This window comes from Argopecten irradians, chromosome 3, assembly GCF_041381155.1.
Source record: "Argopecten irradians isolate NY chromosome 3, Ai_NY, whole genome shotgun sequence".
NCBI classification, from domain to species: Eukaryota; Metazoa; Mollusca; class Bivalvia; order Pectinida; family Pectinidae; genus Argopecten; species Argopecten irradians.
In genome coordinates this window covers 21,575,914-21,589,707 of record NC_091136.1, presented here as the reverse complement: position 1 = coordinate 21,589,707, position 13,794 = coordinate 21,575,914, and the positions used below count along the sequence as shown (strand labels likewise).

The 13,794-nt window shown below is 34.8% G+C and overlaps 2 protein-coding genes across 2 annotated transcripts; one reads left to right on the top strand and one right to left on the bottom strand.

The window, feature by feature from the left end:
* Positions 1 to 632: 632 nt before the first annotated feature.
* Positions 633 to 3,995, bottom strand: LOC138319553 (uncharacterized). The gene is made up of 4 exons (XM_069262705.1): positions 3,744 to 3,995; positions 3,465 to 3,487; positions 2,593 to 2,766; positions 633 to 1,717 (listed from the first exon to the last, which is right to left on the bottom strand). Exons 1-4 carry the CDS (start codon positions 3,971 to 3,973, stop codon positions 1,503 to 1,505), a joined length of 642 nt encoding a protein of 213 aa, XP_069118806.1. The 5' UTR covers positions 3,974 to 3,995; the 3' UTR covers positions 633 to 1,502.
* Positions 3,996 to 9,270: 5,275 nt separating this feature from the next.
* LOC138319968 (uncharacterized) lies at positions 9,271 to 13,238 on the top strand. Its single transcript, XM_069263073.1, has 3 exons — positions 9,271 to 9,393; positions 12,104 to 12,196; positions 12,902 to 13,238. The coding sequence occupies exons 1-3, from the start codon at positions 9,312 to 9,314 to the stop codon at positions 13,090 to 13,092; spliced, it is 366 nt and encodes a 121-aa protein (XP_069119174.1). The 5' UTR covers positions 9,271 to 9,311; the 3' UTR covers positions 13,093 to 13,238.
* Positions 13,239 to 13,794: the final 556 nt, after the last annotated feature.

The following is a 13,794-nucleotide window of genomic DNA, read 5'->3' as shown; positions in this document are numbered from 1 at the left end:
TTAAATCTGAAGTTATTGAATTTCCTTTCTCGAAATCAATATTACATTGTCAATATTTGTATCTTTGTTATAACCTTCATTACATAAATCATATCAACGACGGATCTTACAGCTATTTTTAGAAATATATATATATATAATGCCTTCAATAAATTTTCTTGAGGAAATACATTTTTACCTTTTTCAAAGATTGATTCGTGTCAGGCGGACCCAATATGGGCCACATTCTGTTGGCTCGTGCAATCACTATTTAAATACATATGTATAAGCAGCTCCAAGTAATACGGCCATCACAAGTGCACCACACAATACCTGCACTTGGCGATTTAAAGGTGTTTTTTTCTTTAGAAATAAAGACATGGTCTGATAGCAGTTGAATTGTAGGCTATGTATTAAAATGTACAAGTTGCGTTAGCACAAACATGCATAAATTTAAAGACATCATGCTGAAAACACTATTTGTATTTACATGTATCTTCCTGATATTTGCGAAACTACCCATTGGTGTAGTAATTACTCATCAACGGTAATATAGAATAAAAACAAAGCATCAGAAACGACATTGAGTGGAATTAACTTGTTTAATAGTATAAACTGTCAGTAATTGTTTCCTGTGACAATTAGCCTATTGATTAATCATATAGTATACCTCAGCCTTAGATAACTTATATCAGTAGTAAAGGTGGTATATGGTGAACTCATAGTTCGCTAACTGACACCAAACTAGCTGTATTACTTCCAAAGTCTGTTTTCATCAACGCAGAAAATGACAGATCAAAATCAACCTTATCTGATCAGTAGGAATTGAATTTTATCACTTAATTGGCCTAATATCAAGTTATTTCATGTAATATTTGTTCATATGTCACTAGTGTAATATGACCTGGAGCGCTTTTCATTGGCTGGAAATTCATTGTGACGTAATGACAGAAACAATAAAACGATGTCAGGAAAAATGACATGACGTAAGGATTTCTAAGACGTCAGGACAAAATGGCGGCTCTCTGCTGGATTTTCGCGATACATTTTGACGTGACATCTCAGATATTCGCCAAGGCTCGCAAAAAGAAAAACTTCTTAGACTCGATTTAAAAAATCTCATATGAAATGAACACTCATTTAAGATCCTATCTATTTTTTATGTAAGTTTTTTATGACATCCCCTGTATACAAATGAATTATCTGGAAAATTGTATTTTGATATCTTCCTCGTTTGTACTATAAGTGCTTAAATACAGAAATAATCAGTAACTGTTTGAACCTGAAGTCGACATAATTAATAGATATGTTTCTGATAAAAATATTCTTTGAATGTTCTTACATTTAAGTGCTTAATACTCATACAAAGATCCTGGTATGGACTATGTAACTTATTACAACGAGTAATGCATTTGTACAAGTAAAAACATTAGCCTAACAACAGAATTTAACATCGATTTGTCTTTGTAAACTATTTCGACAATGTCATGATCGGAACAGTTTCATGATTTGAATGTCAAACTTCAAAGCAATTCACAAAGGTATGGATGTATTTCCTGCGCAAATCCGTCGTCAAGTTTAATGGTGCCTCTATTGTTCCAGAAAGCTACGACATTAGCCGGTTCTCCGCTTGGCTCTCCAGGTTGAAAGTGATCAAGGTTTATTAATTCTCCGGTGAACCATATCAATTTTCCGTCAGAACCTCGAAGGTACCCTCCAATCCACATGTATTTTTTATCTTCAAAAGATAAAAAAAAGTTAACGAATTGACACAATATTACATCTACTTTAAATAAAATATCAATAAGAAATATCACATATGATAGGAATTTCAATGTCAACAAATCATATGATCAGCCAATAGACTAGAAGATTAGGAATCCGAAAACAATAAATTTTGGTAAAACGTTAAAAATAATATAAAACGAGGAATTATTATAACGTTACAGATTGTTTCTATTGTTTACATGTACTATCAGGGAGGTTCCAGTATTTCATTGAGACACCACCGCGATATAAAGCATTACATCTTCCAAATCTAACATACCCTTCTACATAAAACACGTCGAATACTTGGAAGACCATCTTTAAATGACCATAAATATATATATAGGAAGTAACGCTAGCTTTATTATAACAACTTTGACTTTCATATTATGATCGCGAAAGTCTCTTAATTTTAAAACAATTGACTCTGAATTGTAAACTTAGATAGGAGAGCTGAAGTTGGTTGCGAGTTCCTAGTTCCTAGTTCCGTTTAAGTTAAACGGAACTCGGATCTAGTTCCTAGTTCCGTTTAATTTAGTTCCAAGTTCCGTTTTTCGTTTATTAAACGGAACTAGGAACTAGGAACTAGGAACTCGCAACCAACTTCAGCCCTCCATTTAGATAATGGTCACAACTTCTACAAATTACACGTGTTTTATAATTACATAAGCGATCGTACCTAAGTGAAAAAACGGAATATACTATTAGGAAAAATCAACGAATATTTTTCACCGACATCCATAATAGATCAAATAGATATATAGATAAATTATATGCAGTAAAATATAAACAATTTAGAGTGCAGTTTGCCAAAGCTCTACTGAACAAGATATGTAACGTGTATACCAGAGAATGAGGTTTGTACTCCTGTCAGCTTGGTCTCGGTATTGGCCACAAAGAGTTGTCCACCTCTTTGTTCACAGTCGAGTTTTGCATTGCCCCAAGTACGTGGGAATTCGGAGTAGAATACACATAGACCTATAGCGCTATTGTACGTGAACGATGGTTCACTACAAGGCCCTGAAATACAAGAAATTTTACCTTTACATACTATAACAGTAGAGGTACATTTTGAACTTCTTTTGAGAGTAACATCATGTGTTTGGTAGACTTCATTTAATTGTAACCTCACATATATATTTGTGACTTTTCGGACCTATTATTGAGGTCTTTATTATTTAACTAGTAGCCTGATACAAATGGTCACCTAATATAGCGGTGGTGTTAACCGTATATAAGTGGTAACTTAGCGACTATATTAGCGACAACTAAAACTACAGGATTATTGTTTTTAAGGTAACCTTACCTTAGCAGCTACTGTTTGCTAACGGCGACTATTTAGCTATTATTTACATTGTACCTAATCGATACATTATGTTAGCGAACAGTTAATGTACTTTATCAGTAGCTTTAAATTACCGATATTCTGAATAATTCCGTTGTTTGTACTTTGTTTAAAATCGACTTCCTTACCGAAAAAAAACCCACAAACAATTCAATAAAAAATAAGGGCTGAAACTTTCGTGTCTGAAGTACGAAGCACTTCTAAGGTTACACACACGTAAAAGTATAAGAAAATCCTATCTGTTACAGAAATACGATTTCTTCTCAAATCGGGGTTGAAGAGAAAGACAGAGTACATAAATGAAAGATAAAACAAAAGAATCGGCTCCGTTATTTTCTTTATTTTCTTTCCACATTGCTTACTTAATGGTTACTCAAATATCTGACTGCGCCTTGCCTTCAAACACATCAACTTTAATATCAGAGTCACTCCATTTTATCGGACTAGACATAAAAGCTGCAAAGGATAGCTAGATTCCTTGGATTTATGGACAAAATATCCATGTTTTATGCACCACATAAACTGTCATGATCTTAAATTTACGGGTGTTAAACTTGATAATGATAGTGAAATATGCAATGGTTTTAATTACCGCTTGTGTAAAACCGTTCTTATATTTTCATAACCATAATATATATTAATGTTTTAAAACAGATATATTGTCAAAAAAAAACACTTACATATTCCTTTCCAAATTCTAGCATTGGACTCATTATGCAATCTAAACAATTGCTGATGACGTAAGCACGAGTACGTGTCGTTCTGGTAAGTGACGTAAGAACATCCGGGTGTAGAGGTACACAACGCAATACATCCCACTTTAGTAGGGTTTGTTGTAATATTGAAATCAGACAAATGGACCGTATTCCGGAGATCGGTCATTTCTACCCATGAAGCATTTCTTCCAGTGACAGACATCAATGATGCTAGAACTGAAATAGGAATATTTATATGTGGTGTTTTTTGTTATTAAGAATACCCTTTTCAAAATTGTTAAAGACAAAAATAATTAAAAATGTTTAAGTATGTTAGATTTCCATGGTAACTTACCTGTTACAACAGTAATAACTTCCATATGATCTCTTATCTTCCCAAATACCAAAAGTTGACGGCTAGTATTTTGCCAAAGTACAAATGTTTAAACTGAGAGACGCCTGACAACACAGATCTACTTGAAACTGTAAACAATTTCACGGGTCGGTGATCATTTGTAGGCAATAAAAATTCAGTTGGGCATACACTTATTTTCTTCTGTAACCAGTTTAATTAAAGACTCTTTGAATATTTCACAACTTCTTACGACTTAATGAATACGTGTATCGATTTCAATATCTCACAAACTTAAAGGTTTAAGCATGAAAATATAGTCATTATCTAAACTTGTACCAAGGTTGTGAAAGCAAAATCCTATTCTGATCTTTAATTTACCGGTCATATATTTGTGTAAAAGATATGACTTGTTAAAAGGCAGCTAAGTACTTAGCTTAATTTGTGCATAGCGATACTTACACATGTATATATAGGAGTTATCTTCCTTTGACCTAGTAGCGGAATTTATTGTAGGGATTATACTTCCCTTTACTGATAGGAGAAAAGGATCATGGTTAGATAAACTTTTCAAGGCGCAATTTTAATGAAAAAGCGCGAACTCAAATTAATAAAAATTTGGCAATTACCCAGCCTGTTCTACCCAAAGTTTATCCTTATATAGATCATAATTTCTCTTATATCAATTTATATTTCCACCCATGATCTTTTATCTTGCTCTTCTGGACTTATTATTATCTTATGTGTTTTGTTTTGTTTTTTATGTCTTTGAATATTTGTCTCAGCATGTTTGGTAGAATTTTGTTAAACCCCAGTCATCTTTATTTTATAAAGTGTCTCCTTTATTTGATATGTACGATGCTATGTCTTAGTCAGTATGACATTTTGTCTGTCTGTGATATCTTTCATGTAACATCAAATATCCCCATCAGGTGGCCATTTCACACAAATCGGTTTTTTTCTTTTTTTTTGTAATTCTTGTGAAAAGGTGGAGGATGCATTAAATCTTTTATTGTAAAAGTTGGACTTATGTACCTAGTCCGCTAAACCTGTCTATATTATTAGGCTTTTTTGATTTTTTTTTTTTTTTTTTGCCTAATATATATAATATAATATAAGAAATAAAAACAATAAGAACTGACTGTATATATAATACATGAATATTAATATATATAATATATATATATTAGGCAAAAAATAAAAAGCCTTATAATATAGGCAGGTTTAGAGGAAAAAAAATAAATAAAAAAGCCTTATAATATAGGCAGGTTTAGAGGACTATTATGTACCATCTTAAAACTTACAAATGAAGGATCATCCCGTAAAACGATATTCTAAATTGTCTACAATATTGTATTTTGTGAATATACCAGAGAAATACAAATGAATTTGTGTCTGTATCATAAATCCACTGGCACAACGAGATGAGTTTATCAAAGATTTTTACTGAAAAGATGTCGGTGTAGTGAGCTACATTCTGAATGCAGTCGAGCATGAAGTATTTGGTATAATCTATTACCAGTGTTAAAATAACTAAACGATTTTCTAATGATTTCCCTCTGAAGGTATGCTTTGAGTGCCTTGAATGAGGAATTTCCGCTTATATCCACTGGATAGTCACGCAGGCTCGAGTAGAAGAAGCTAAAATAAGATTCATAGTACGTGATATTATTTGGTGTATAACTGATTGTCTAGTGTGGTATGTATTAATTGCAGTTAGTCTAGGGGTAATATGGAGGAAAGATGTGTAAGAGATGTGTAATGTACCATTGTATAACACTGTAAAAATAGGGAGTCTACGACGCTAGGCTAGCTTCTTCTATTGTATGTCTCTATAAAGTAATTCTATATTTTGAAAGTTTGCCCCCCCCCCCCCCCCCCCCCCTGGTATAATTCGGGAGGAATTTGTTTTAACACTTTCTAATCTATCATTTTTTTTTATAAAATCAATATTGCCCCAGATTATATTCGCACATTTAATGATGGGTATGATAAATTACATGGAGATGTACATATGTTTTAAAGTATCTCTATCAAGTGTAGTTTTTAATTTTCGCAGTTGAGACGTAATGACTACCATATGGAATCTGGAATCTAGAACATTCTCCACATATTCAAATGGTATACGTGTGTCTTAGAAGATGCCAGAACAAGCAGCCTTTGTTTTCATTCGCCATTAAAACGTGCATGTAATTAGGAATTATTTTAGTTAATGTGAAATAATCCACATATGTCGTATATGTTTGTATCATTCAGATGTTAATTTGATTCTAACATTCTTGAAATATTATGTATTTTATCGTTTTATTTACTGTTTGAATATTTATTACTCCATAAGAAGACCTTCCACAGATGTTACACTGTCACTGAAACTATGCCTTGCCGTCATCTTCGCAAAGATGCAAATGAATTTACACAAGTATAAAACAGACATTAAATATTATCAAACCAGGTACGTAGTCTAGTAGGTGTTCAGAACGTGGTCAAGTAGGTGTCAGTACGTGGTCCAGTAGGTGTCAGTACGTGGTCCAGTAGGCGTCAGTACGTGGTCTAGTAGGTGTCAGTACATGGTCCAGTAGGCGTCAGTACGTGGTCCAGTAGGTGTCAGTACGTGGTCCAGAACGTAGTTCAGTACGTGGTCCAGTAGGCGTCAGTAAGTGGTCCAGTAGGTGTCAGTACGTGGTCCAGAACGTAGTTCAGTACGTGGTCCAGTAGGCGTCAGTAAGTGGTCTAGCAGGTGTCAGTACGTTGTCCAGTAGGTATCAGTACGTGGTCCAAAACGTCGTCCAGTACGAAGCCTCATTTTGGGAAGACACAAGTATAGTGAGTATAATAACGATCTCGCCAGTTTAAAGAGAAAACACATTATGTGAAGCTAGCGTTACTCTGCAATTTTAAAAAAGTCTTATCAGTTTCATTTGTATTATTAAAAATAATCTTAAAATCGTAAATGTTGTCTCATCGGCAGGTTTTTTCTTTTGATCATTGTGGATTGAAATTCAGTAATCTGCTTTCTTTAATCTCAGAAAAGCGATTTTTAGCATAATATATCATAATAATATGTCATCACAGTTCGTACGCGTTTACAGAAATCTGCAGTCCTATCAATAAAAAGTACCAATACATTTTTCTGTCTATTCCAGGACATACTATTTTGTTTGGATTCCATGATAAGACAAAGATGACATCTATATCTGCAATGATACAAAATGCCACTTCACCTGACAAACTGACCAGTACTTATAACGAAATGAGTTCGTTATATAACACGGTATTATCTTCAAGAATCAAAACTTCATTTGCTCTTACCGTGATCCCACTGAAGATAGGCTATTGTTTTTAAATTATTATTTAGATTCTTAGAATCCATATTATTCTGAAAATCATTCAGTTTACCAAATGTCTACAATAAAATGTTAATGTTGATGCAACATCATTTTGCTCTCTCACAAAGTCGTTTCCTAACTCAAGTACATGTTACTTTTACTGTCACCAGTACGTGTGCCAGGCCAAATACGAAGGACCACTCCAAGCAGCGAATACTCTGGCTTTGTTTTACCCTAAAGAACGAAAACAGTTGAAGATATTAGACATTGGAGCCGGAACTGGCTTCCTAGGAATACAGGTTTGCATACCAAAGCCGTTGATATGTTTGTTGTATATTTTGTGGAAAAGGTGGTTAGAGAAGGACTGGGAATAGAGAGTTGGGTTATTTGGCGACTGACTGAGGGGCTGGTTTGTCGGATACTAGAGAAAAACCAACTAAATGCTTTTCCGTAGACCACAGTGTTCACGTTATGGCATCTACTTCTAACACTATTTAATTCCGATGAGCCACCATGTTCTATACTTAAATATACGTTCTCATATAACAATAGATAGAAAAAAGAGGGGGTCCTTCAGCTCAAACTCTCACCAGGGTAGCCATTTTGAAATGGGGTGCATTCGACATTGAAAAATCATGAAATTCTAACGTTTTTACCTATTAATTATCAATATTGATATATACAAATTCATGTCATAGTTAGCTAGGAATAAATACCTGTCAGAAAACATTTTTACTTTTGAAATTCATAATTAACCAGATATTCACATTACTGGCTATGTAATGTACCAATACGTTTAGTGTTAATTGGCTCTAGTGTCTGACACACTATCATAAGTAAAAGTGATAATTTATTTGCTCAACCTCTTAGACGGAACGGTGGGAGTTCAAGGACGATGCTAACAAAATCACATTCTAGATGAAATCAACTCAGTTCAGCGCGTTTTTCCCAGCTGTGAAATTGTCTTTGTTAACAATTTCCGCAGTAGAGTAATGACTTACCTATTTCTCTTTTTGATTTACACTGATTGAAGTGTTCCTTTTGTTTTCTTTTTTTCTGCCGATTTAAATCGTACCTCCACCTGTATTATTAGGCGTGGAACAGAACATGTCATTCATTATGAGACTTTGTAACCGTTTAGTGGATGGTGAATGTCATTATACAATAACTGAAGTACTTGCTGTATCGGCGGTAACAACAGTGACTAAGGCTTGTATATATACATATATATATATATTATATATATATATATCATGATATTTAATTAGTAAATAAAGAATTAACAACATCAATTAGCAGATTGTTACAATCAATAGTGACTGAGGCTTATATATACATACATACATTATGGTATTTAATTAGTACAATGTAAAGAAAGAATTAACAGCATCAATTTGCAGATAAAATGTTTTTTTTTAGAATCTGTATGCTTATGAATTTATTTATTTCCATATACCTATCAATTCACTTTGTTTGACAACATATCACAACTGTAAAAATCACTTTCTGTTTTCATGTATTTTTGTTGGTGTATCAAAATTAATTTCTAATATTTCAGATGACATGCATATCACATTATTGTCGGAATAATACTGAACATTTGTGTTCCCTGTTTATTAATATAAATCATACTTAAGAATTTCGCTTCTTTCACACCCAGAGATTTTTATAAGTAGCTCTTCATGTATCTCCGATTTGATGAAATAAAATTCGAAACAATTTATTTCTTAAGTTCCGACTGTACCATAATAACAACATACATGTATTACTATAATTGTCTATATGTGTTTTTTAAGCTAAGAAAGCTCGGGTTTTGTACCATTGATGGCTTAGATCCTTCCAGAGACATGTTGGATAAAGCGGTAAATGTTTACAACAACATATACTGTGACTACTTCACATCCCAGCCAACCCCTGGCCTTACCAATGGTAAGTTTTAAACATCCGGACGACTCTCGGCCTTAGACATGGTAAGTTTTAAAGATCCGGACAATTGTCGGCCTAAGTCATGATAAGTTTTAAACATCCGGAAAACTCTCGGCCTTAGTCATGGTAAGTTTTAAACATCCGGACAATTCTCGGCCTTAGTCATGGTAATTTTTAAACACCCGGACAACTCTCGGCCTTAGTCATGGTAAGTTTTAAACATCCGGACAACTCTCGGCCTTAGTCATGGTAAATTTTAAACATCCGGACATCTGCCGGTCTTAGCCATGGTAAGTTTTAAACATCCGGACAACTCTCGGCCTTAGTCATGGTAAGTTTTAAACATCCGGACAACTCTCGGCCTTAGTCATGGTAAATTTTAAACACCCGGACAACTCTCGGCCTTAGTCATGGTAAGTTTTAAACATCCGGACACCTCTCGGCCTTAGTCATGGTAAATTTTAAACATCTGGACATCTGCCGGTCTTAGCCATGGTAAGTTTTAAACATCCCGACAACTCTCGGCCTTCGTCATGGTAAGTTTTAAACATCCGGACAACTCTCGGTCTTAGTCATGGTAAGTTTTAAACATCCGGACAACTCTCGGCCTTAGTCATGGTAAGTTTTAAACGTTCGGACGACTCTCGGCCCTAGCCATGGTAAGTTTTAAACATTTGGACGACTCTCGGCCCTAGCCATGGTAAGGTGTAAACATCCGGACGACTCTCGGCCTTAGTCATGGTAAGTTTTGATCATCCGGACAACTCTCGGCCTTAGTCATGGTAAGTTTTAAACATCCGGACAACTCTCGGCCTTAGTCATGGTAAGTTTTAAACATTCGGACGACTCTCGGCTATAGCTATGGTAAGTTTTAAACATCCGGACGACTCTCGGCCTTAGACATGGTAAGTTTTAAACATCCGAAAAACTCTCGGCCTTAGTCATGGTAAGTTTTAAACATCCGGACAATTCTCGGCCTTAGTCATGGTAATTTTTAAACACCCGGACAACTCTCGGCCTTAGTCATGGTAAGTTTTAAACATCCGGACAACTCTCGGCCTTAGTCATGGTAAATTTTAAACATCCGGACATCTGCCGGTCTTAGCCATGGTAAGTTTTAAACATCCGGAAAACTCTCGGCCTTAGTCATGGTAAGTTTTAAACATCCGGACAACTCTCGGCCTTAGTCCATGGTAAATTTTAAACACCCGGACAACTCTCGGCCTTAGTCATGGTAAGTTTTAAACATCCGGACACCTCTCGGCCTTAGTCATGGTAAATTTTAAACATCTGGACATCTGCCGGTCTTAGCCATGGTAAGTTTTAAACATCCCGACAACTCTCGGCCTTCGTCATGGTAAGTTTTAAACATCCGGACAACTCTCGGTCTTAGTCATGGTAAGTTTTAAACATCCGGACAACTCTCGGCCTTAGTCATGGTAAGTTTTAAACGTTCGAACGACTCTCGGCTCTAGCCATGGTAAGTTTTAAACATTTGGACGACTCTCGGCCCTAGCCATGGTAAGGTGTAAACATCCGGACGACTCTCGGCCTTAGTCATGGTAAGTTTTGATCATCCGGACAACTCTCGGCCTTAGTCATGGTAAGTTTTAAACATCCGGACAACTCTCGGCCTTAGTCATGGTAAGTTTTAAACATTCGGACGACTCTCGGCTATAGCTATGGTAAGTTTTAAACATCCGGACGACTCTCGGCCTTAGACATGGTAAGTTTTAAACATCCGAAAAACTCTCGGCCTTAGTCATGGTAAGTTTTAAACATCCGGACAATTCTCGGCCTTAGTCATGGTAATTTTTAAACACCCGGACAACTCTCGGCCTTAGTCATGGTAAATTTTAAACACCCGGACAACTCTCGGCCTTAGTCATGGTAAGTTTTAAACATCCGGACAACTCTCGGCCTTAGTCATGGTAAATTTTAAACATCCGGACATCTGCCGGTCTTAGCCATGGTAAGTTTTAAACATCCGGACAACTGTCTGTCTTAGCCATGGTAAGTTTTAAACATCCCGACAACTGTCGGCCTTAGCCATGGTAAGTTTTAAACTGATTTATGAACTGTCCGGTCACCTTTCATTTAGTGCTAATTTTAATCCATGACTATTCCACGTCAAATTCAAAAAGGACTTGTTAGGACGCTTAAGTAATACGTCCGCTAAACGTCTATTATGGAACAGTATTTCCAATAATTTAGAAGATAACTCCTCTTTTAAAATGTGCATTTTACTCCTGTTCTACGCACATGTCTATTTTAGTAAAGTTGTAGTTCAGACACTTATTTCATATCCGTATACATGTACAACATTATATTGTCCTTAACCTCATATCGTTAAGTTAAATAGTTCAAGTTCAACTGAGAAGTATCTAATAGTACAAATGCGGAGTAAATAAGACATTCTAGGGCATGTGGTATTGTTATATAGAATAGGGATTGAAACATTCCCTTAAAGTCGAATGCTCATATTTCAGATACGTTCCAATCACGACTTTGTAGATTTGTGATCAATTTATCAAAACTACTTCCCGAGTATTAGTAACGCTATGGTCTTTACACAATCACATTTGGTTAATCGCTTAAAATTAGTTACACTCAGTTATAAATACTGACGAGAACAATAACACAATATGATGAACTATTCAATTGTTGTAATTTTCAAGCCAGCTAATCGTAGGAATACACACGTTTTTATTAGATAGTTACGACGCCATTGTGTCTTCGGGATCATTCCTTCCCGGTCACATCCCAGCGGAGTGCTTAATAGAAGCAGTTCGCCTTGTAAAGAAAGGTATGTTTTGTTGAAATGCCAATTTATCGATACTAATTTCAATTTCAAAATTTTTTTATTGATATTATATACATCAATGGATTGGACATCAGGCTTCCTTTTCTAATTTATTCTACAAAATACATACATATATTATGTATTCATTGATATACAAAATAAATTAATTACAATATTTAATAGTTAAAACTACAATTTCATATTTGATAGATGATGTATCGATTTAAGTCAATTAATTTAGTATTCCTATTACAAATTATTTTAGTTTACAATGAGAAAATAAAGCCATGCGCAATTGTTGACATACTAACATACGTACATTCTAGGTGATGTTGGACCACCAAATATAATGTTTATGCAGCTGATTTTATGATTACGCTAGGGTGTGTGACAATCATCCACATAGCATTTTGACTGACTGTTATGGTGGTTATGCACGCATGACACTGAAATACTAAGCCAAGGGAAACGTACCAACGGCTAGGACCTCGTAATTGACTCCATGTTAGTCGTCTCGAATTCTCAATTGACACCAAAAACCAAATTTGATAGGTAAAGCTTTAGTGCGACTCCGTTACCTAAATGGTTTTAAGTTACACGTACGAAATTAGAACAAGTACGACAATGTTTTATGAAAGAGAAGCCTGGATAAGCGTTTAACGCAAGTAAAGCGAGACAACGTTTTATCTTATGCGTGATATGTTTTAGGAGGGCTCATCTGTATTGTTACTCGTACAGAGGGCGAAGGCAGCTTCAACGATCAGGGGTATGCTGACAAGTTCCGAGTTGTCATCAAACAGCTTAAGGAAATGGGGAACCTAGAGGAACTCAAATGGAAGAAAGTCTATTATAATAAGGAAAACGAAGGAGTTGTGATGGTATTCAGAATTTTAAAGTGATAAAGGTTTTTGAATTGAATCCATATATCTGTGTGATTTTATGGAACGAATAATAAAATAAGCATGAAACACTTGTAAGGGTAAATTTCATGAGTATACATTGTTCAGTATCTAGGATATATAACATAATCAGCAATAAAGTGGATTAAGACATTAAGACACAGCTAAATCATTTATATGTTTTGTTTTAATAAATCCCAATTTCAATCAATGAATTATGATATTAAAAGTCTATTTGTGTAAGATGTTCTATTTACTAGTATTTGTTATAATGTTGGTACCACGCTGTTGTTTTCTCGGTTAAAAAGATATATATTTTTTCTGATGTACATAATATTTATTTATTTTTAAAAATAGTGAAGTATGCACTTGTATAATTAATACATACATTATTGTAATTGTGTTCCAGTCATATTACGCTATACTCCTTAAAAATAAAAACGGAATTCATATATAAATTTTAGCTGTGTGTTCATTGCATACTATTATGTTATATCTTTATAACTAGTTTTAAAAGTTTTTTTTGTGAGCGTTAGCGAGCAAAATGAGAACTCCGAGACGTTTATCGTCTTATAGGAAATTAATACAAAAATATACTTTTTATCACATAACTTTATCACATAAGATTTCTTGTGCTACAGCAATTCAACCAAGGCAGCCATTTTGCCCCGTCGTCCCCGAAATCCTGACGTCATGTCATTT